General features: G+C 45.4%; 2 protein-coding genes across 2 annotated transcripts in view; one reads left to right on the top strand and one right to left on the bottom strand.

Annotated features, from left to right (window-relative positions):
- The window catches only part of scfd2 (sec1 family domain containing 2), a 91,286-nt gene extending 81,331 nt beyond the window's left edge, over positions 1-9,955 (top strand). Inside the window, exons 7-9 of the mRNA XM_056603591.1 lie at positions 5,029-5,163; positions 7,868-7,987; positions 9,625-9,955. Of these exons, the coding sequence (XP_056459566.1) occupies positions 5,029-5,163; positions 7,868-7,987; positions 9,625-9,717 (348 nt within the window). The 3' untranslated portion in view covers positions 9,718-9,955. The remainder of the gene's footprint in view (positions 1-5,028; positions 5,164-7,867; positions 7,988-9,624) is intronic.
- A 1,552-nt stretch (positions 9,956-11,507) lies between these two features.
- rasl11b (RAS-like, family 11, member B) lies at positions 11,508-14,657 on the bottom strand. The gene is made up of 4 exons (XM_056603893.1): positions 14,341-14,657; positions 14,163-14,219; positions 13,952-14,028; positions 11,508-13,249 (listed from the first exon to the last, which is right to left on the bottom strand). Exons 1-4 carry the CDS (start codon positions 14,450-14,452, stop codon positions 12,737-12,739), a joined length of 759 nt encoding a protein of 252 aa, XP_056459868.1. The 5' UTR covers positions 14,453-14,657; the 3' UTR covers positions 11,508-12,736.
- Between the last annotated feature and the right edge of the window lie 9,153 nt (positions 14,658-23,810).

A 23,810-nucleotide genomic window follows, 5' to 3' on the forward strand; every position in this document is an offset into this window, starting at 1 on the left:
GCCCTCACTTTTTCCCTCTCACATTCTTTCTGTGTGTCATTCTCTCAATAATAACCTAAGTCAATGTGTTTAGACATGGCAAGCAGTACATTCTTAGCAGGCATTAGCAAAATGATATCAAATCATTAAAAAGAGGCACTGATAAAATAACAAAAAGAAAAATATATGATGAGTAGCAAAATGTTATGCATAATAACATTTAAATATTAGCCACATTCCAGAGAATGTTCAAATGGGGAATATAGCACATGTATCCTGGGGGTTGTAGACAAAAGAGTTTTAAGTACAATCTCTCTCTCTCTCATTCTTGCTCTCGCTGACGCTCTCAGACCTGATGTCTCGCTCTTAGAGGTGGATATTAAACAGATGTGATTTGTCTCGGAGAGGCTGGTGGTGTTGGTGTGATCCAACAAGAACATTATGTTACTTTGAGTCCAGAGAACTGTTCACGTTCAACAAGCCTGTGTGATATGAGAGAGAGAGAGAGAGAGAGAGAGAGAGAGAGAGAGAGAGAGAGAGAGAGAGAGAGAGAGAGAGAGAGAGAGAGAGAGAGAGAGAGAGAGAGAGAGAGAGAGAGAGAGAGAGAGAGATTTTTTCAAGCGCAAAACCAAAACAATTCTGTTTGTACTTTAATATTTGCTTATTTATATATTTTTTAAATGATTCGATTGAAATGATTCACAGCTCTATACATTTCTTAACACTTGTTTATCTTTGTTTTAATTTCACTCTTGCTTTGGCAACGGCGACATATGTTTCCCATGGCATTAATTGCCCCATTGAATTGAATTTAATGTGATTCAATTAAGAGAGAGAGGGAGACACAGAAACATAGAGAGAGAGAGCAAAAGAGAAAATATTGATGTTTTCATGATAAATAAAGACCTTAATAGAATATCAATACACAGTAGTATAAAAGAAAGTCACACTTCAGAGTATTACACGCGCAATCCTTTTTACTGTCAGTGTTTCTTCCGTGGGATTTCAAAGACACTTGTATTGTTGTGATGACAGATAAGATAGGATGTACTGTACTTTAGCGGCACTTTAAATAAACAAAAGAGAGCAAGTTGTTGATGAATAACAATGAGGAGGTGGCGGTGACCGGGGAGGGGGGGGGGGAGTCTGGGGGCCATGTTTGGTGGCGTGGGAGAGTGTTGATGCTGTTTAACCCTGCTGTTCATCACCAGGTTAAACCTCTGTGATCAAAATAGAGAGTAGGAGTGCAGTGTTTTTGTGGGTATGTTTATATGTGTTTGTTTGTGTGTCTGTGTTTTTATATATATATATGGATGTTTGTGTGTGTGTGTGTGTGTTTATTTGTGAATATTTGTATTTTTGTGTGGGGGGGGGGGGGGTTGGCAAGACTTTGTGTGTGTATGTTTGTGTGTGGGTGTCTGTCCAGGCGTGTGTGTGTGAATCATTGAAAGTGTTTACTGGTCCCCCTGTTGGAAGTGTGTGTGTGTGTGTGTGTGTGTGTGTGTGCGTGTGCGTGTGCGTGTGTGATTGTGACTGGATTCTTAGAAATGAAGCAATTCCTAGTAAATCAGGCAGGATGAATATAGCTGTTTCAGGGGAACTTTCCTACAATATTGCCGTCATCTATTTTGTTTAAAGGAGACATATTATGGTGTTTTCCCAACAAGTAAACATAGCATAGGAGTTTCAGAAAAAATGTTTTTTTAAGCGGTTTGCTGGAAATAAAAAAACCTTGCCTAATGCGCTGTTTCTGGTGTCCGTACCTTTAATGCAAATCAGCTGCTGCCTATTGACCAATGAGCTGTCAGAGTGAACCACAGCATGGAGGAGAATTGATTGTTGCTGTTTGCAGACTCCCGGATCTCTCTATACAGGCAAGGCAAGGCAACTTTATGTATGAGGCACTTTTCATACACAAGGCAGACTCAAAGTGCTTCACATATAAACATTGTCATACAATAAAATAAAAGAATAGATAAGTAAAAGAAAAACATATGCAAAGAAATGGGTAAAATAGAAAAAGGCATTTTAGTATTAAAATAGAAAATAAAGGCAAAGTTAAAAAAGCTTTTTAGAAAGTGCAATGTATTTAAGATTTTAGCAGAAAGCTATAGCAAACATAAAAGTCTTCAGTCTTGTTTTAAAGGTGCTCAGAGTTGGGGCAAGTCTTAAATCCTCTGGGAGTTTATTCCAGCTATTTGTTGCATAGTAACTAAATCCTGCTTTCCCATGTTTTGTGTTTACTCTGGGGATAATTAACAGATTGGTCTCAGAGGATCTTAGTGGTCTAGAAGGCTGATGTAGTGGAAGCATATCAGTTAAATATTTTGGGCCTAAACCATGTAGGGATTTATAGGTTAGCAACATGATTTTAAAATCAATTCTCTGACCTACAGGAAGCCAATGTAACGATTTCAGAATTGGTGTAATATGATCAAATTTTTTGGTCTTTGTTAGAACTCTAGCAGCAGCATTCTGAACAAGCTGAAGCTTCCTCAGAGTTTGTTTTGGGAGACCTGTAAGGAGACCATTGCAGTAATCAAGCTTACTAGTGATAAAGGCATGTACAAGTTTTTGTAAGTCTTCGGTGGACATGATCCCTCTAAGTCTAGCTACATTTTTAAGGTGATAATATGCCGATTTTGGATGTGACTGTCAAAATGTAAATCTGAATCCATGATAACCCCTAGATTTCTGGCTTTGATTGAGGTTTTCAGGGACAGAGAGTGAAGGTGTTGGGTTACTTTAAGCCTTTCCGTTTTAGAACCAAATACAATTATCTCTGTTTTGTCCTCATTTAGTTGAAGGAAATTTCGGCACATCCATTCCTTCACTTGCTCAATGCACTGGCACAGCAGATCTATGGGCCGATAGTCATTTGGTGATAGCGATACATAGATTTGCATGTCATCAGCATAGCAATGATGGTCAATATTGTTATTTTGCATGATTTGCCCTAGTGGGAGCATGTAGATGTTGAATAAAGAGGGTCCTAAGATCGAACCTTGTGGGACTCCACATGTCACGTTGGTTGATTCTGATACAAAGTCGCCAATGGAAACAAAGTAGTTCCTATTTTGTAGGTAGGACCTGAACCAATTTAAGACAGTGCCTGAAAGCCCCACCCAGTTTTCTAACCTTTCCAGAAGTAATGTATGGTCTACAGTGTGTACAGTGTATTATAATATAATAATAATATTAATAATAATATTATATATAGGTATTTATATAATATTATATCTAATATCACGGCCAAAAGCTATGTGCGCCTCGGATGATATAATGAATCATCAAGACTGCGTACAAACAATACATCTCTGGTACTTCCACAACAAGTAAAGACTCGTAGAGGGGGTTATCTCGGCCATGATTGAGAAGAATGGGGGAAGGAACTTTGGCCTTGACTTTCTAAAGTCCATATTGAACCGAGACATGGAGCAGAAAGGGATTGCACTCCCGGAGCTGAGCTGCCGGACTGCCGCCGAAGCTCCCCGGCCGGAGCTGCCTGACTGCCGCCAGAGCTTCAGCGGCAGTCAGGCAGCTCCGATGGTGGGAGCTCCGCGGCAGTCCGGCAGCTCAGCTCCGGGAGTACAATCCATTTCTCCTCCATTATCCCTGCTTCTGAAATGCGCGAACATCTCCACCCATCCGTTTGTTTGTCCACAAAATCTTAGCTATGTTCTGATTGGAGGGGGGTGGGGAAGTGGGAGGTAATATTAAAATGTGCCCCCTTCCTACGTAGGAGGGGGCGCCAAAACTGACTCGCATGTTTGGTAACTGTAGGCGGGGTACTTTCAGAAATGCATATCTCACTCAAAAACTCATGTACAGACTTTTTTTTAAAGCTTGTATTCTTGTGGGGGCACCAGATACCCCAAATCCCAGGAAAAGTGTTGTTTTCATAATATGTCCCCTTCAGGTAAACATTCTCACATAAAAATATAATAAGATCCACAATGTATCTGTTACCCTTCAGGAGGTTCAATGTATTACACTGATAAAACCGTGTGTGTGTGTGTGTGTGTGTGTGTGTGTGTGTGTGTGTGTGTGTGTGTGTGTGTGTGTGTGTGTGTGTGTGTGTGTGTGTGTGTGTGTGTGTGTGTGTGTGTGTGTGTGTGTGTGTGTGTGACTGGATTCCTAGGAATGAAGCAATTCCTAGTAAATCAGACAGGATGAATATAGCTGTTTCAGGGGAACTTTCCTACCTAAATGCCATCCATCTATTTTATTTAAGTAAACATTCTCACATAAAAAAAACAATCCACAATGTTAACCTTCAGGAGGTTCAATGTAATACCACTTACTCTTCTATATTTTTATACATGTCTAATGTTTTGTTGATCTTGATTTTGTCGAATATGATGTTGAACTATTTGAGATGTTGTTCACAGTAAGGTCACCAGCTGTTTGACACTGATAAAACCATGTTTGTTAAAGCCGGAAGGCTCTTCTATGTCGTAGAAGAGCACAGTGACCAACCTCCTTCTCATGCATCTTCCCACACACAAACACACACACGCACACACACACACAAATGCATATGCACACACACACACACACACACACCTGCATATGCACTGGCAAACATAAACACACAGACACACACGCATGCATATGCACACACACACACAGACACATACCTTTAAATGAACACACAAACATAAACACACACACATACATAAACACACATGCACACACTAATGTGCTGATTATACTGATGAAGGTTTAGTTATGCCTGAACACACTCTATAAACACATACTCACACACATACTTACACACACACGCACCCACACACACACAAACCAACACACATGGTAATGTGCTGATTATACTGACAAAGCCTAATTAAAACCTGACACACTCTTTTAACACAAACACACACACAAACCCCTTCAAGCATCTCCATATTGTTATTTTTAAAACCACCTTTTATCCTGTTTAAGTGTTTCTCTGAATCATCATTTCTCTCATGAGCCTTCTCCTAGTGACCTTCACCCCAGTATTTATATCTGACCTGTGTGTTTGTTTGTGTGTGTGGTTGTGTGCAGGCGTCCTACCAGCCCTTCCTGGAGCAGGTGCTACAAGAGGTCTTCCACCCTGACCACCGGGACTGTCCTGACCTGGAGCACATGTCTGGAGGACTCACTGACCTACTGAAGACCGGCTTCAGCATGTTTATGAAGGTAACACACACACACACACACACACACACACACACACACACACACACACACACACACACACACACACACACACACACACACACACACACACACACACACACACACACACACACACACACATACACTGATGTATACCCTCAGAAGCACACGCACACAACACACACAACCTCTGGCTGACACACACACAAACACTGGTGTACACAGCCACACGCACACAAACACACACACACCAACATCAACTTCAACATGTTCATTAAAGTGGGACAGAAAGGCGGCCACACACACAGATGAACTGACAGGTAGACTTTGTTATTATTAAAGGCTACTATTTAGAGGTGTATTTATATAAAGTATATTTCTGACTCGTGGACTGGCTGGGCTAGTTAAACCATGCCCACGGACATCTGGTGCTGGTTAGAGGGACCACGGTGGCCTTGCTCTGTCTGCGTAACCACGGCGACCTGCGTCTCCTCCAGTCACCACGGAGACGGACCGGCCCAGGCTGTAAATCTGTCCCTGAGGCCTGGGTACACCCTGCACACAGCAGCACACATCCCATAAAGATATATATATATAACCACCGCAACACACACACTCTCTGCGCCATAAAAGTCTGGCATCTGCACGCTGGACTAACTCAAAGCATTCCTCACCAGGGCTTGGTCAGCGTTCTGCTGGGGTGTGTGTGTGAGCGTTTTTGTAAACGTGTGCATTAGCAGTTTGTATCCGTTAGCATGTATACATCTGTGTGCGTGTGCTTTTGACTGTGTACGCATGTGTGTGTGTCTGTGTCTGTGTGTGTGAGAGAGAGAATATGTGTGTGTGTGTGTGTGTGTGTGTGTGTGTGTGTGTGTGTGTGTGTGTGTGTGTGTGTGTGTGTGTGTGTGTGTGTGTGTGTGTGTGTGTGTGTGTGTGCGCACGTGCACAGTAATTGCAGCCCAGAGGCGAACAATGCATTTTTAGAACTGACCCTTTCAGGTCTGCAGTTGGCTTTCCGTACGGCCAATGTTCTCACATCCGACATGAACCACGTAATGGGAACACTACCCTGACCCCTACCACGCCAAACCCTTACCGAAACACCCCTCAGCCTAACCTATAGTTAACAATCCCAACGCCATATAACTCTACTTTACTGTCCTTGGCCCTGGTGCATCATGGGAAATAAGCACCAGAGAAGTGTCCGACGTCACGTCTCACACCCTGCTGCTGCACCTCCACTGCTCTGTGCCTTCACGTGCGCCACGCACATGCACACACATGCACACACTCACACACACCTACACCCATACACTCCGAAGCTCCGCTCAGAAGCTGACCTTTCCTTTGAGAACGTGTTGAGAGATGTCCACCTGCTAGACAGCAAATACAGACATTAAGATACACACAGAGCAAGTCACAGCTATATGCTAACGTGTGTGTGTGTGTGTGTGTGTGTGTGTGTGTGTGTGTGTGTGTGTGTGTGTGTGTGTGTGTGTGTGTGTGTGTGTGTGTGTGTGTGTGTGGAAGGAGGAATCCCCCACTCTTCTCAAGTTCCTCACGTTCCTTCTCAAGGTTGCTTCCTTCATAGGGTCAGGGGGGTGTCATAAATACAGTATATGGCAAGTATAGCCCTTAGAGACTCTAACTGTGGTTAAGGGCCATACAATTACAATTGACTTGTCTTGACTTTCTCTCTTGAGTGTCTGTTAATGAGTGTGTGGTGCGTGTGCGTCTATGTATGTGTGTGTGTGTGTATTTGTGTGAGTAGCATTGATCCATCAGCACATGTTGAGTCCCGGCTGTGATGCACATGCAACCCCCTGAGGCTCACATGTTCTACCACCCTGTGTCTGTTACACCTCCATCCCACTCTCACACACACACACTCTCGTCCCCTCCCCATCCCCCCCCCCCACGGCCCCACACCGATTGCTTGCTTAGCATTCGCACTCCAGAGAAATCAATCCTCTCCCCCCTCTCCCCCCTCTCCCCACCACAGCACCGCCTCCCCACAGACACACACCCCTGCTGGCCAATAGGATGCGGTCGAAGATACACACAAGGCGTTAATTCATCCTCTGTGTGTGTGTGTGTGTGTGTGTGTATGTGTGTGTGTGTGTCTGTGTGTCTGTCATGTGTGCTGTGTGCTGCAGAGAATTCTTTCCAGCCATCCATCCTGAAATAACAAGAATGTATAAAACCTGTATTGTGTTGTTATTGCCTACGTCCTGGGTGATTGTGGATGCGCTGCATTGTGTTAGGAGGGATTGGAATTAATACCTGGGGATCGCAGACACCTGGCTCATATGGGAAAAATCTCTATGGCAACGATTGTTTGTATGCTGTGTGTGTGTGTGTGTGTGTGTGTGTGTGTGTGTGTGTGTGTGTGTGTGTGTGTGTGTGTGTGTGTGTGTGTGTGTGTGTGTGTGTGTGTGTGTGTTGAAGGACTCACATTTCATCCCTTTTTTGTTGTTTTAAGCACAGGCAAGCCAAAAAGTTCTGGGTTTGGAACTCCAATTTCTGCAGTCTTCCTATTCCTACCTACCTGTATCTACCTGTGCCTACCTACCTGTGTCTACCTCTACCTGTATCTACCTGTACCTGTATCTACCAGTACCTACCAGTGCCTACTTACCCGTGTCTCCCTGTATCTACCTGTACCTGTACCTACCTGTACTGAGCCCCCTTCCTTGTCTTAGTGACCTGTGTGTCTGTGTTCCAGGTGACCCGGCCTCACCCCAGCGACCACCCGCTGCTCCTCCTCTTCCTGGTGGGCGGAGTCACCCCATCAGAACTCAGGCTGGTCCGAGATGTGGCCGCCGCCCACAAACCAGGAAGCCAGGTTAGATCAGCGCCCAACACGTTGAGAGTGGGGAGCGTGGGGTTAGCCTCGTGTGTGAGAGTGTGTGTTAGCCTGGTGTTTTATTCTGTGTGCGCCTTCACGTGTTAGCCTGCTTAATAGTCTGCGTGGTTAGCCTCCACGTGTTAGCCAGCCTGCTATACCCCGTGCTCTAGGCTGCGTGTCGACTTGCATGTGTCAGCCTCCTACGTCTGTTAGCCTAGCGGTCGGTTAGCCTAGCCTCACCTTCACAGAAAGCCACCTGACCTATATCCACCGGCAACACCCGGCTGCGCTGCCGTGGCAACCCAGCACCGGGGCCTAGCCCCCAGCATGCCCCCCCCCATGGCGGGGGATGCTCCTGCATGTGCCGGTGGAGCGTGTCTCCCTGAGCGTCTGCGGGTGCGTTGGACGGCGGCACATGCGGTGAACGGTCACATGTCAGCTAGTTGTTCCGTGTCGCAGGCATGTGGGGTGAGCATGAGAAGAGACAGGGGCAAGGCGGGGGCGAGGCAGGTCGTGCTATGAGTGTGTGTGTGTGTGTGTGTGTGTGTGTGTGTGTGTGTGTGTGTGTGTGTGTGTGTGTGTGTGTGTGTGTGTGTGTGTGTGTGTGTGTGTGTGTGTGTGTGTGTGTGATCTTTGAATGTGTGGTTACAAAAGCCGAGGGGGGAGGGAGGCAGAGAATGAAAGACAGGATCAAAGAAGGCCATCTGTAATCGGAAAAAGAGCAGAGGGGAGGCATGTGTTATTTCCTACACAAACACACACACACACACACAAACAGACACGTGCGTATGCTAGGCTCATCGCTTTGCGTCTTGTGGGGTCCGACTGGTGAATGTCACGTTGTGGGGACATTTCAATGGAACAGTGGTCACCTTGAGTTATGTTTCTCTGTTCTGTTTGGTTGTCCAGCGGCTCTGCTTGGGGTCTCTGTCGTCTGGTGTACAGGCCAGACGGCCAGTTCTCCTCATGATTGTTTCTGTGTGCTGCAAGGCTGGCTTTGTTGTACACTGGCCTTGGAAGATAGGGGTGGGAATCTCTCGATGCAACGATTTTTTTTCTTCATCTGAGTTTTCTACTCAGAGTTTGCTAATCATTTCCTACTTTTGTGATGATCATTAAAGACGTCAACTGATGAATTAACCTATCTAATATTTTATTAGAGAAAAAGCTTTTGTCACAAATATGACTTTCTATGAACAATGCAATAATCAATGCAGCTTGCATTACAAAACAATACGGCAGTATGTAAAAAAATATATGGTTCAGTTTTCTTTTCTTTCTAATCTTTCTTCTCTATGTCGTTAAAGGAAAAGTTGCTCTAGAATTAGAAGGAGTTCTTGTGTCTGGCTGTGAGTTTGCGTGCATGCTATGCGTAGGCTGAATCGCAATCGTCTCAAGACAAATCAGATTGGCCAATAAACACTGAAGATAAATTAAATCATTTTAAAATTACTAAAATCATCCCTCTCTGGTGATGTGATCTGTAGTCGTTGTTAATGTTATGTGTTGTGTGTGCTCCGGGTTCGGGTTGTGGCCTGTGGTCACACATTGATTTTGCTGTGTGGTTATGTTATGGTCATGTGATCTGTGGTTATGTTATGGTCATGTTATGTTATGTGCTGTGGGTTCTCCAGGTTCTCGTGGTATCCACCAGGCTCCTGCGACCCACAGACGTAGCGGAGCTCCTCCTCACCACCCAAAGGCTGGCACCCGACATCGGCGTCTGAGTGCCGCACGTGGCCCCCCTCTCACAGGGACACGTGCACGCCCCGCCGCGCCTGCACGCCTCGCCTGGACGCAGCGCTGCGTGGGACGGATCGCCAGGCCCCGATCCAGCATTCCTACATCTTCGTCACCTTCTATTCCGTTTCTATTTTTAATCCAAACCCAACCTGTAAAGCAAATCAATATTCATGTTTTGAAGATATAAATAAATACATTTAAACATGGACTCATATATTTGTGTGATTGCCATTGTTTTTGTGTTTGACTGTGGGTGTACCAGGGTAGGATATTCACTTGTTTTGTTTGTTTTGTTTTGTTATGTTCACTGTTGAGTGCAGAATACTACAGAGTACCACACCTGGCTATTACGCTTTGTGTTAGCAAGTATGCTGGGATTAGTTCATGTAGGATTGTTAAATGTGCTAATGATGCATCTCTGCATGTGTGCTAGTTAGCAGCTAGTTAATTGCTGGTTAGAATCTAGCAGCGAGGCCGTGTGGCAATAAATCGGAGATTTAGCGAAAACAAACGAAACACCACACAAACACACACACCGTCACGTGAAGATGCGACATTGGTCACAATAAGTTCACCCAGTATCCAACCAGTTACAACCCCCCCCCCCCCACACACACACACACACACACACACACTCACCCATGCACTTTACACGTTTATACCACACAGACACACTCCATACACACCCAGGTACACTGACACATCTCCACACACTCTCACACGTGACACACACACACACTGACATACACACAAACAAACATTCACACATGCAGCCCCACAAACACACTGCAGTGTGAATGCCGACACTTAATAAACACTCTTCTTCGGCCTCACACAACCAGCAAACGGTTGGGACTTGTGTTCATTGTCTCCTGTCACGAAATACTATACAAAGAGAGTGGTAGAGGGAGGCAGAAATAGAGAGAGAGGAAGATAAGTAGAGAGAGAGCTAGAAAGACAAATAGAGGATGAAAGAGAGAGGGACAAAGGAGGTAGAGAAAGAGGAAGAGAGTTGGCGGTAGATTGATTGAGAGAGAGAGGGGGGAAGCTAGCGAGCAGTAGAGAGAGAGAGAGGAACAGAGGTTGGCATAAAGGGAGGTAGAGAGTGAATAATAGAGAAAGGAATAGGGTCGGACAGCAACACGCTGCTTGGATGTCCCGTTCTGTAGTATGTTTAACTAAACACGGATCTCTGGTGTATTTCACAAACTGTTCCCCCAACACAATAACAAAACAAGCAAGTTTTGTATTTGAGATGTATTCCAGAATGTTCACCTTGTGAAAAATAACAGCCTATGCAAAAACTACACTACACCTGAAAAATAACTTAATTAGATACCACTTCACACAAACAAGTCAAGTCAGTACCGAGTAATATTTCTTTGGCCAATGCATTAATCGTGAAATTATTTGTCATATTGGAAAATGCCAGATTGGTCAAAACAAAGTTTAGATTAGCCTAGGATACAGTAATTGTATTTATTTTGGAGTATCGCCAGCAAAAAATCCCATGCAGCATTCTGATGTAAAACCACTATCACAAATCAATTAACTGTGTATGTTTGTGTTTGTGTGAATGCGGCAAGAACATGCATTAACTAATGAAATTCCCTCATGAGTTATTACTCACCTGTAGGCTTTATAAGAGGTAGCCATCAGTCTCCCATACAGTCTGGTTCTGGTTATGAGTGTGGGCCGTGGTTTAATGATTAATATAGGGTAATGGTTGGGCGGTCAAAGGGGGATATTGATGTATGGGATAGGCGGCCCAGTGTTTAGGTTGTGATTTTGGTTGATAAGGTGTGCTAGTGATCACTGAGTGTGAGGGGGAATAAGGATTAATGTTATCAATAGATGGGCAAGTGTTAGGGAGGCTTTTGTCGATTTTATAAAGATTAACTGGTGTGTAGGAGAAGTGAGCTGGTATTGGTCGAATCCGTTTATATTCCTTTTCTTCATGCTTACCGATCTAGATAGTGTTAGGGCTAGCTCCCGCTAATGCAACCCAGTGTTAGCCTATCTCTTTAGGCCTAAGCCAGCTCCATAGTGCCAACCTTTATTTGTTGCCGACCTACCTCCATAGTGCTAAGCCATCCCCAAGGTTTCCCTTTGCGTTGATGCAACAGCTTTTCTCACACACACCCACAAACACTTCACACTTCGGCTGAGTCATCATGCTGGTTGTTGCAGATCTACGTTTTATCTTTGACTGCAAATTTTTTACTGCCGTCTCTCTTGGAAATGGCAGTTTTGTAAATGGTGAATCTACAGCAATTTCTCAGGCTGGTAATGATACTCAAAAACATTTTTTGTGAAAACCAGAGACCTTTATCAAAACGTAACAATTTTATTTTATCAAAACAGGAGAAAAATAAAATACAATAAATAAGTGACTGAACTCCTAAAGTGCATGATAAAACAAATTCAAGAAACACAACATAATGCTTCTTTCTGTTTGTGTGAGGCAGAGTACATCCACTCTGCTCAGCATAACGATAAAGTTCAAACAGTCTAGAGCCAGCCCTTACTAGGCTCTTGTTTAACTCTGTCACAGCTTGGATAAATACTGAAGAAACCACAATGGCCTTCAGGGAAAAATACCCAGCATGCCCTTCACCGGGCCCGTTGCCAGGGCAGCAGCAGCAGCAGCAGCAGCAGCAGCAGCCTGGCTGTTGATGAAGGCTTGAGCTATAGTTCTGGAGTCACCGTGTGTCTGTCTGCAGTTATCGATCTCAGGCTTGTCCTTCTCCTTGATCTTCGTGGCTGATCGGGGATCTCAACCTTTCAACCCCCTCCACCAATCGGGTCAAACCGTTACACAATTCTGCACCCCCGATGATTGGCCCAAACTAGAGGTCGCGACAGTCTCTGGCACTGTCCGAGTAGTCTGGTACTTGACGCATCCCAGAAGCCTTGACGTGAAGCGAGAGGACATTCAACTCCTCTGTTCTGTTCTGTTCAATCTGTTCTTCGGTGGTTCTCTCCACTCCCCCTTCCCACAGCTCACACAGATGTAGCGGTGCGCACCTTGGCCGACAGCGCCTGCTTGAAGCGCCGCTTCAGGTCCTGCATGTTGGGCGACTTTGGCCGCGGGATGAGTGCCGAGCGCCTCTTCTCCGAGTTGGAGGTCGCCGCGGCCAGGGCGGGGGCGGGGGCGGGGGCGGGCCGCTTGGCCAGCTCGCCGCAGAGCCGGTGGAAGGCGCCGTGCACCTGGCTGTAGTCCTCGCTGGCAGACAGCTCGTAGAAGCTGCAGGCCAACGCGGCCGCCAGCAGGGGGCCCTGCTCGGGGTCCACCTGGCGCAGGTGCACCAGGTCAGACTTGTTGGCCAGGAGGATGATGGGAGGCGGGGGCCCGCGTGGCTGGGCGCCGCCCGCTTGCACCACCTGTTGGTGGAGGCCGGAGATCAGGTCGAAGCTGGCGCGATCCGCCACCGAATAGACCAGCACCACCGCGTCCGCCCATTGGACAGAGCGGGTCACGTGGTCGGGGAAGAGGAGGACCGCATTGTTGGTCATCTGAGGAGAACAAGAGGGCAGGAGATTTATTAGATCACCGTTTTATTGGCAGGTATTTGGACCCTTGTCAGCCGAGATGCTGAACAGTGAGGACAAGTCGGGCGAGTTGGGTTGGAAGTGGACTCAATGTTTTTTTGCGGTTAGGTAACTGGTGGCCTCTAATGGATGGAATGCTGTGGCTGGCTGGCGGAGGTTACAGCTGGGCGAGTTGCAGACAGAGTGAGGCAGAGGGAGAGCGAGAGAGAGTGGAGGATTGTCTGGGCTATCGTTTACTCTGTCTCAGACAACCATTACTCTAAAGGGGAAATCAGCCTGCCAGACTCGGTAATGTACAGGGGAAGGAATGACACATTGGAACTGCGCCCAAACAGTAAAAAGCTTCTCGGGGAGCAAAAAAACTCTTACAACTAAAACTCTAAACACTTTATTATTCGAATAGTTAAATGTGTGACAAGTCTTTTAAAAACGGAAACGATTTAATATTAAGAATGGTTTAAATGTCTGCCCTCTTTTTTTTGATATTCGATTTAATTTTTTACTATTGTATGTATCGTATACTCAGTCAAGTATCTGAGTGATTACAAAAGCGCTTTACAATTAAAACACTATGATTACAGGCGGTTTTCACAAGCGTCCAATGAACCGGGTGGTGGGGATGGTTATGAGGGGGTTGTGATCAATCTGAGTGCGGCAGGAACGTACCTCGACGCCGGGTGTGTCCTGGACCTGCACGGCTACTTGCTCGCCGTCGACCTGCACCTCTCGTGAGTATAGGTTACCTGCAGAGAAGGAGCGAAGACACACAGTTAAAACCACGAATATGTAGACGCGTTGTGCACAGCCAAAGATAAGCAAAAAAATAAATACACTTTTCCCGAAATACTAGTAATTTCATTTAAGTCTGTGGTCTTACCGGCATTTCTCTCGTAGTCTCCGATGAAACGTTTTGTTAGAAACCTCACCACAAGCGCTGTTAGGGGAAAAAAAAAGATGAATGTTAGAACAGGCTATACATTTTTTTTCAATTTGCATCGGAATCATTTGTGTGATAAACCACGGAGAGAGCTGAGGAAACTGGATGATAGTCTTACCTGTTTTGCCAACCCCACTGCCACCGATCACGGCTATTTTGATGACCCGGTTGGAAGGGCACTCCGGAGTCGGGCATTCGGCGATGGTGATCATGTTCTGAATCAGACGCATTGTCACGGAGTCTTGAGATTTTATTCCGTCAAAAGAAATAAAGCAAAAATGAGCGTTTAAAAGATTCTTTCAAAAGTCCAAACGTTGAAGCGAGAAAATGTCGTCTAGTTATTCCGCAGTTACTCCGAGCAGTGTTGAAGTAAAAGGAGCGCTAGAGTCTGCAGGATAAAGACTGATCGGGCTCTCTCAGCTGTTTGCTCCAACCGTCAGAGAGCTGCTACTTTTATACCTCTTCTGCAGCTCACGCATCTCATTGGCCCCCTGTTCCGCGCGCACGCCTAAAACGCTCGCTCCCGCGCAAGCATTCACAACGCTTCCAAGCACATGTCAGTCAGCGAATATATTCTGCAACGCGTGGAAGCTCTGCTGAAATGTAAAATGATGCTTGAAGACATGGTTTATTTTCAGAGTAATTCATGCATACATTAATATAATAAGGGCCTACTATAAGAAGAGATTGTGTGTTCCTTCCCTTGAACGGTTAGTGTCAAACCAAGAAACACATTTACTAGAAATGGACAAAGAAAAATAAAACGACTAGATAAAATATTCGTATTTACTATATTTACAGATAGTAAATAATGAAAGAGAAGGCTACCAAAACAAACCCATCTAATTTGATCACATATTTCTGTTCCCATTGGATGTTATCCAGTCTAAACCCTTTTGGGGGCGGTGGATTATGTGTGCAGACCTTGGAAATTCCTAGGCATACATAGCAACAGTTATACAATATATTTAACATGTTTATACGTTTTGACTTACAAAATAAACATTATCCTCCATATGGTGCAGGTCTACCTTTTTAAAATAAAGTCAATTAAATGCATTGACTTCAAGATAGCAGAGCAAGCAGCACACATTTCACGCAACTATTGTTTTCCAATGCAATGTTTAGACATTCAACCATGACATAACCTGGAATATATAGCTGAATAATCAGCTGCTCTGTGTGTGTGTGTGTGTGTGTGTGTGTGTGTGTGTGTGTGTGTGTGTGTGTGTGTGTGTGTGTGTGTGTGTGTGTGTGTGTGTGTGTGTGTGTGTGTGTGTGTGTGTGTGTGTGTTTGTGTGTGTGTTTGAGTGATGGGCTGTGGTGGCCTTTCACACAGGGCCAGGAGTGTTTGTGGCCCCTCCATGCGTCCGCGGGGGGCTGTCGGGACATGTCCCGGAGCTGTGAATGTTCCACACAGGGGGCTGTTAGCAGATGCTACTTAATACACAGACACACACACACACACATGTGCCCACACATTAGTGCCCTGACACGTGCACACACACAGAAACAAACATATGCAAACACTCGCGCACACAAAGACATACACACACACACACATTCACCCACACATTCACGGGCGCACACCCAAACAGACACACAAACAAACACATGCACGCACATGCATGGCCATGCATGCAAAAACATCTTTACCTTGCAGATAGATTTGCAATTGCTCACACACACAAACACACACACACACACACACACACATGCTCATACACCAACATGCACACACACACACACACACACACACACACACACACACACACACACACACACACACACACACACACACACACACACACACACACCAACACACCTTGACACATTCACACACCTTCACACACTAATAACACATGCGCATATACACACACTTAGTTGATCTCTTACTAACATGCAAAATTCAACACCTCTAGTTGTTACCATTCATGCTCAACACTCATCACCCCATCACACTAGAGAAGAACTCCATTCGACACAAAATGTCTTCACTCTCTGACAGAGCAGAGCTAAATGGCTCTTTCTTCTGTTCTCAAACACATCTGTCTTGCAGAAAAATATAAATCACTCCTGTTCACTCTGCTTTTCGCTCGCATTGTTGCTCTCCCTCTTCCTATCTCCTTTCCCCTTTTCACTTGCATTCATTCTCCTGGGGGGCATTCATGCTCCCCTTCCGCTCCTCTATTCTCTTCTCCATTCCAACTCTCCTCTTCTTCTCCTATCCTTGTATCCTTTCCTCCCTCCTATCTCCTTCAGCCTTTCCTTCCCCTCATTCTCAAGCCATCTTTCTTATCTTCTCATTCTCCCCTCCTCCCTCCCTCACTCTCCTTCCCCTTCCCCTCTCTTCTCCCTCCTCTCCTCTCATCATTTCTCTCTCCTCCCTCTCTCATTCCCCCTCACCTCTGCCTCCCCACTCTCTCATTCCTCTCACTCACTCTCTTTCTCCTATCAAATATTGTTCCCTGCCCTACCCCTCCCCTCGCCTCCTTTCTCTCTCTCCTCCCCTCCTCCTCCTCTCCCTCCCACTCTCTCCTCTCTCTCCTATCCTATCCTCTCCCCTGCCCTCCCCATCTCTCTTCTCTCTCCTACTCCTCTCCCTCCCTCTCGTCTGTCATCCCAGCTCATGTCTACGAGGTATGCTGGGCTCTGTGTGTCTCATTGTGTCGTTTCTGTGTGTGTGTGTGTGTGTGTGTGTGTGTGTGTGTGTGTTTGTGTGTGTGTGTGTGTGTGTGTGGGTGTGTGTGTGTGTGTGTGTGTGTGTGTGTGTGTGTGTGTGTGTGTGTGTGTGTGTGTGTGTGTGTGTGTGTGTGTGTATGTGCCTCAGTTTTTCCCAGTGTGTGTCTCAGTGTGTGTCCAGAAAAATGTGTGTGTGTGTCAGTTTTTGTCTAAATTTGTAGGTTATTTGTGTCTGTCTCATTATGTCCCGGTGTGTATCTCATTGTAGTTTCTCTATGTGTGAGTGTCAGTATGTCCCAGTGTGTGTCTCATTGTGTAGTTTATCTGTTTGTTTCTCAGTATGTCCCAGTCCCAGTACGTGTTTCAGTGTGTATAGCCTCTGTGTGAGTCGGAGTGTGTGTCTCAGTTTGTAGATTCTCTGTGTTTCAGTATATCCGAGTGTGTGTCTCAGTGTGTAGTTTTTGTCTGTCTCCGTACGTCCCAATGTGTGGCTCTGTGTGTAGTCTCTGTCCGTCTCAGTACAGCCCAGTGTGTGTCTCTGGGGGTAGTCTCGCAGTGGGTCTATGATGATGTGGTTGTTGGTATTCTGATAACAGCGCTGATGACAGGCCGCTGGGCTGGTGTATGAAACAGGATTCAAGTAGACAGGACACTGCTGCTGCATCGTGTGTGAGCTGCCCCCCCCGAGAGACACAAACACACACACACATTCACACACATGCACGTTGAAAAAATATGTGTGTGTGTGTGTGCATGTCCGTTTGTGTGTGTGTGTGTTTTCAAATTCGTGCATTGCTTCTGTGTGTATGTTTGTGTGGGTTGCTTATGCGTCATCCCAACCAGTAAATTCACGGTACGCTGGAACTGTTGTCTGATGAGTTTTGTTTACGCTACACTGTAAACTATTTCCCTCTCTCTAATCTCTAACCACTCCATGATCTCTAATCATGTCATTCCAATCCCTCTCTCTCTCTCTCTCCTTCCCGCTCTCGCCTCCTTCTTCCGACTGAAGTCACATGCCCCCATGAGTGTCACTACGAGCGCCCACATCCACACCTCAATCTTCTCATACACGTGCCGCCGTCGGGGCAGGTGAGTACCAGGAGAGCTTGGACGACACGTCTGAGGTGCTAAATGAACCACTTTAGCGAACCTATTAGCACAATGAAGGTTGTCCCTGTAGGCTTCCATGTGGAGCTGAACACAATCCCCAGATCAAAAAATGTGGAGCCCTTCGAGCGAACCTAGTGTTTTACAGGACAATTAAACAAGCCATGAATACAAAGATTTCATTAGTGAGTGACCAACCATATGTAGCTAGTACATGTTTTTATGGTTGAGGACTTAAGGCCCTGACACACCGGGCCAACGTCTACTGTCGGACTATGAGCGTCTGTGGCCCTAGTTTCTGAGGTGTTGAACTGGTTTGCCCTTGATGGCCTCATTTTCACAAATTATCGCTGGGAAATAGCTGCATTTTTGACATTGGTTTGTCAGGTCCTTTGTGAACGCCTTGTCTTTGCCTGAGGGCACACTGAAGATAAATTAAAATACCTGAGAGAATGAAGGCACATTATTATAAAAGCAGCTTACCACCAAAGCTCCAGTTTGGAGCGCATCCGCTTTCGATCCACTCCCACGTCAAGAACCACTTCCCCACCTCAGGCGAAGCATGGAGCCTGACGTTTTTGACACATTTAGTTTCAACTGATTTGGTTGAATGGCCTAGATGGTGAGCTCAGAGTGGGATTTAGATATGCCTCCGGGGGTTAAGAGGAGGAAACAAACAAGTCCCCTTCACCCGGGAACAAACATCCGAGGGCTGGCCGACAAAACAGAATAGAAGCTGGCTCAGGGGCTCCGAGTGTTGGTGGCACTGGGGTGCTAAGAGGTGGTAGGGGGTGGGGGAGAGAGGTGGGAGAGAGAGATGGGTCAGATAGAGAGAGAGGGGAGGGGCAAGTGAAAAGGGTTGTAAATTGTAGAGAGAGGGGTGAGTAAGTGTCAAGTTAATTGTAATTGCAGGGGGCGGGGGGGGGGGGGGGGGGGGCGGGGGGGGGGGGAGATGATGGAAAGGGTAACGGAGAAGGAGGTGGAGTTCCAGTCCAGAAAGGATGTCCTTGTTGACATGCAGGTGAAGATTATTTTCCAGAGGCGGGCATTTTGACGTGTCCCTTCTTTTACAACGGTAAGGGTGAAACAAGATGGCCGGCTGCTGGACCCCAGGAGGGCCTGGGTCCAAGAGGCCACATCCACACTATAATTCTATATTCTATTCTATTCTATTCTCCAACTGTGCGAACCAAAGATAAAACAATGTCTTTATTCCAGTGGGATTATGAAGGATTTGGACGTTTTTAAAATCTTTTTAACAAAGCATTCCTAAAACGACAGAATGTATTTTTCCATGTGTTCGTTCTAGTAGCTTTCCACAGTTAGATGTTGTGGTTAGGAGAGCACATACCTGAATTTTTGTGTGTTTGTGTGTCAGTGTGTGTGTGTGTGTGTGTGTGTGTGTGTGTGTGTGTGTGTGTGTGTGTGTGTGTGTGTGTGTGTGTGTGTGAGTGAGTGTGAGTGTGTGTTTTATTTAATCAGATTGTGCTCTTATCTACACCTGCGTTTGCAGAGAGAGAGAGAGAGCAGTGGAAATGCTGTCAGCCCTTTAGCAAAAAAGGCCACACAAAGCAAGCTAGAATGTTTTTCATTTCTTACTGAAAAACATGCAATGTTTTTCAGCATTTGCATAGCCCCGCATGTCAACAGCGAGTGGATGGGGAAGGTTGAGGGAAGTGTTTGTGTGGGTGTGGGTGTGGGTGTGGGTGGGGCTGTTGCTACATGCTACTGTTTGGCCCCGTCGGTCTGCATGACAATAGCACACGCCTCCTCAGGAATGCCAGAAAAGCTGTGTTTTTTTCTACTAAGAAAACGAAGCTTCCATTGAGAAAGTGAATAATAAAAAAAAAGAGGAAGAAAATATTGATATGGTGGTTGTGATTCTTGCTCTTGTTTACGTTCCCCGGCTGATCTCCAGCAACAGATTATACAACATGCCCCCCCCCCCCCCTCACCTGGGGGAGGCTTATAGACATGTGGCCTCTTGTTGATGCATGTGTATGGATGTGTCCAACTGCCTGTCTGTCTGTCTGACAGTCTGTCTTTCTGCCTGAATGGCAGTCTAATGTCTATATGACATTAGACTGTCTACCTAGCTGTCTGTCTGACGCTCTGCCCATCTGTCTCTCGGTCTGACAGTCTCACAAGCTGTCTGTCTGTCTGTATGCAAGTCTATCTAAAGGTTGGTCTGCCATCTGTCTGTGTGTGTGAGGTTGGTAAATGCATGTGAGTGTTCAGTGTGTACATGTGTGCATTCACGTGAGGCTGTTTTGGGGGGGATGGGGGGGTTAGTGCACAGGACGGGCTTTGTTTGTTTGCACGTGAGTGCACGTGTTTTCACAACAGGTTGGTGAACGCGGGATTATCTTTCTTTCAGAGGCACATTCTGCAGCTCATTTGATACAATTGTGAAACAGGTATGCAGATGCATTGCGCTCAGAGTTTACATTTACATGTCAAAGGTTCAACGCTGAAATGCATGTACATGTAAATACACCCAGTGTTAATTAGGGTCCACACACGAGTGTGTAAAACACTTGTGATTACAATGCCAATGAACTGGATCCAATTGACAACATTGAACATGATGTTCATAATATAATGGTGAAGGATCATGATTGAAAAGCTGTTGGATGGCCGGATACTGTGGTGCCTTGAGTTTTCTCAGACTCCAAGCCGAGAGGTCCTGGGTTTGATGGCCAATGGCTACAACCTAGCTGTAGGCTTCCTTGAGCAAGATAACCCCTAACCCCGACGTGCTCCATAATGACCTGTATTTAAACTGTAGGTCTCTTTGGTTGAAAGCGTCTCCAAAATGATTGAATAGTACATAGTGAAAAGCCCACCGAACGACAGATTAGCATCAGGAGAGGGTTATGTTACCATGGTGTCCCCCCCTCCCAGGCCACGGGGAGTCTGGACACTTGAGTCTGGGTCTGGGGTACATTTCCTGCTTGGGTCCGCGGCAGAGTTTGGTAATTCATCCACTCCCTGGGGCTCTGTGCGTCTAGCCAGTTAGACAGCCAGTCAGAGTAGAGCTGGCCCTGGATCATAGCAGACATCAGTGATGAGGACATGGAGAGTCCCTGGAGCCATCCGTTCATGCTTACAGATGTTTCAGTAAATAGGACATGAGTTGAGGGGGGTCTCTGAAGGGGATAGTTTCCTTGTTGTTGGCAAATATATTAAGGATATGATTTCTGTTTCTGAGGAAACACGTGCAATCCACCAACAGACTATCAGGAAGATGTAGGGCATTTCCTTCACCTAGAATAGTAACAAACTATACCTCCTTTATGATAATTAATAATTAATTAATATATGATATATTAAAGAATGATAAGGGTAGTGCATTAATACATGTATATCATATTCAGACAAACGTCATTATCTTTACCTGTGACCTTCTCCTCATCCCTGACTTTATTAGTGTGTGTGTGTGTGTGTGTGTGTGTGTGTGTGTGTGTGTGTGTGTGTGTGTGTGTGTGTGTGTGTGTGTGTGTGTGTGTGTGTGTGTGTGTGTGTGTGTGTGTGTGTGGGTGTGTGTGTGTTTGTGTATGTACACTCACACATACACACAAACACACAAACATGCACACTCACACAAACGCACACACACACACACACACACACACACACACACACACACACACACACACACACACACACACACACACACACAAACACACACACACACACACACACACACACACACACACACACACACACACACACACACACACACACACACACACACACACACACACACACAAAAGCACACACACAAACACACACACACACACACACACACACACACACACACACACACACACACACACACACACACACACACACACACACACATACAGTCACACACACCAGGTTCCTCCTGATAACATTCAAACCAAACAACCAGCAAGCTATCAAAGGAGCTAGTGCTCATTTGTTAACACAGAGCCCCTGCTAACATAAACCATTGCCACCTCTTAGTTTGTCCAGCTCCCTGCAGACTAAAGGTTTACGTGAGGGCGGATGACAGACTGGTGCGCTTCAGTCACCACCTGTCAAGTCAATAATGGAGACCAGACACCTACAAACACACACAAGACGGGATTAGAAACGCACGGCAGCACATATTCAGCTAAAAACGATAAGCAAAGAAAAAAAGCTGAGAAACATAAAGAGGTGTTAACCGCGTGTCCTTCTGTCTGTCCGTCCCTCCATCACTCTATCTGCTTTCGCAAGAGGTTCAGTAAACTCAGATACACAAAAATGATATATATATGATACATATATGACGCAGGAGAGGTGGACACAAGTGCAAAGTGTATACCGTAATCAAAATACAAGTCCTTAACCCATCTAGTATTTCGGTCAAGGTTAATGTCCACCAGATTATGTGATATTTGATTTTAGAACTTGTTATAATATATGCTGAAAACATGAACTAATGGAGAACATATTTGTGATATCTGTTAGTTTTGTCGAATTGTAGCAACAGCAGCGAGCACAGCTTTCCATGCAGAAAGTAGTGAAGTGAAAGCATGACATCATCCACTTATGGTTTCATTCAAACAAAGTCCTAGAAGCTCAAATGAAGGCTACTAGCATATAAAAGTACAAGACTTGAGTTACACGTTTCCACCCACTATGCGTGTGGGACCTCCCCGTGCGGAATCCACTTCATAAACCTTTGAATCAACACAGACCCCACAGTCTCTCATCCCACACGTGTATTTATTTTATGTCCCATTTTGGCCCGATGAGAGACTGCAGTTTCCTCATCAAGCCTCCGATGAATCCAACGCCATTATGGCTGCCGGGAACAGAAGTTATGAAACACATAAACATGCCCACCCCTTTGGAGTGTTTAGAAAAATATCATGATATATTATCCTGCTGTTCTTGGAATTTCTCTATCAACTTGTTCTGGCACTGTAGTAAAGTAATATCTATTACTCATTTCCAAAAAAAAACAAGCAGATAAAGGCTTTCAGTAATTGAGTTATTTTTATATATGTTTGATATATCATAAAATATGTATCATCAGATACCTATATATCTACACCATATCTATCTTTATATAAATTTAATGAATACAATCACACCATATATCTTATACATATTTATATTGAGGTATAGCATTAAAGTAGACCTACTCTAATTCAAAGGAAACTTTATGTGAAGATATGTCACAACTTCTCTTGACAAGTGAGGACCTGGTTGTATCAGCTATTCCATCATACAGGGAAAACGACAATAGAGGTCTCAGTGAGTCCGCCCAGCAGACTCATGAAGTTGAGCACTAGTATGGCCCCATTCACCTAGCGGCCGTCTTGGTTCTGAAGGCTATCTGTACCCAGCCCGCCATTTGAAACAAGATGGCCGCTAGGTGAATGAGACACTATGAGGTCCATACAGGGGGTTTTCTTCTCCTGGGAGAGAAGTTACAGAAGTTCTGTGATGACTCAGGCTGCTTCCCGTCTGTTCTACGTAGGCTATTGTCTACGAACATTACGTGATTCAGTAAAAGGTGTCTTTGTTGATGCTTAAGGTCACATAACAGATTTCCCATCACTTTACTGATATATCCTGTGTGTGTTGGCCTGTGTGTGTATATACGTATGCAGATATGCGTGTGGAAAATGCTGTTTGTGTGTGTTTGTTTGCATACGACTCTGTGTGTGGTTGTGTGCATGCATGCGTATGTTTATTCACGTGTGTGTGTGTGTGTGTGTGTGTGTGTGTGTGTGTGTGTGTGTGTGTGTGTGTGTGTGTGTGTGTGTGTGTGTGTGT

Source organism: Gadus chalcogrammus, chromosome 12 (genome assembly GCF_026213295.1).
Source record: "Gadus chalcogrammus isolate NIFS_2021 chromosome 12, NIFS_Gcha_1.0, whole genome shotgun sequence".
Lineage (NCBI taxonomy): Eukaryota > Metazoa > Chordata > Actinopteri > Gadiformes > Gadidae > Gadus > Gadus chalcogrammus.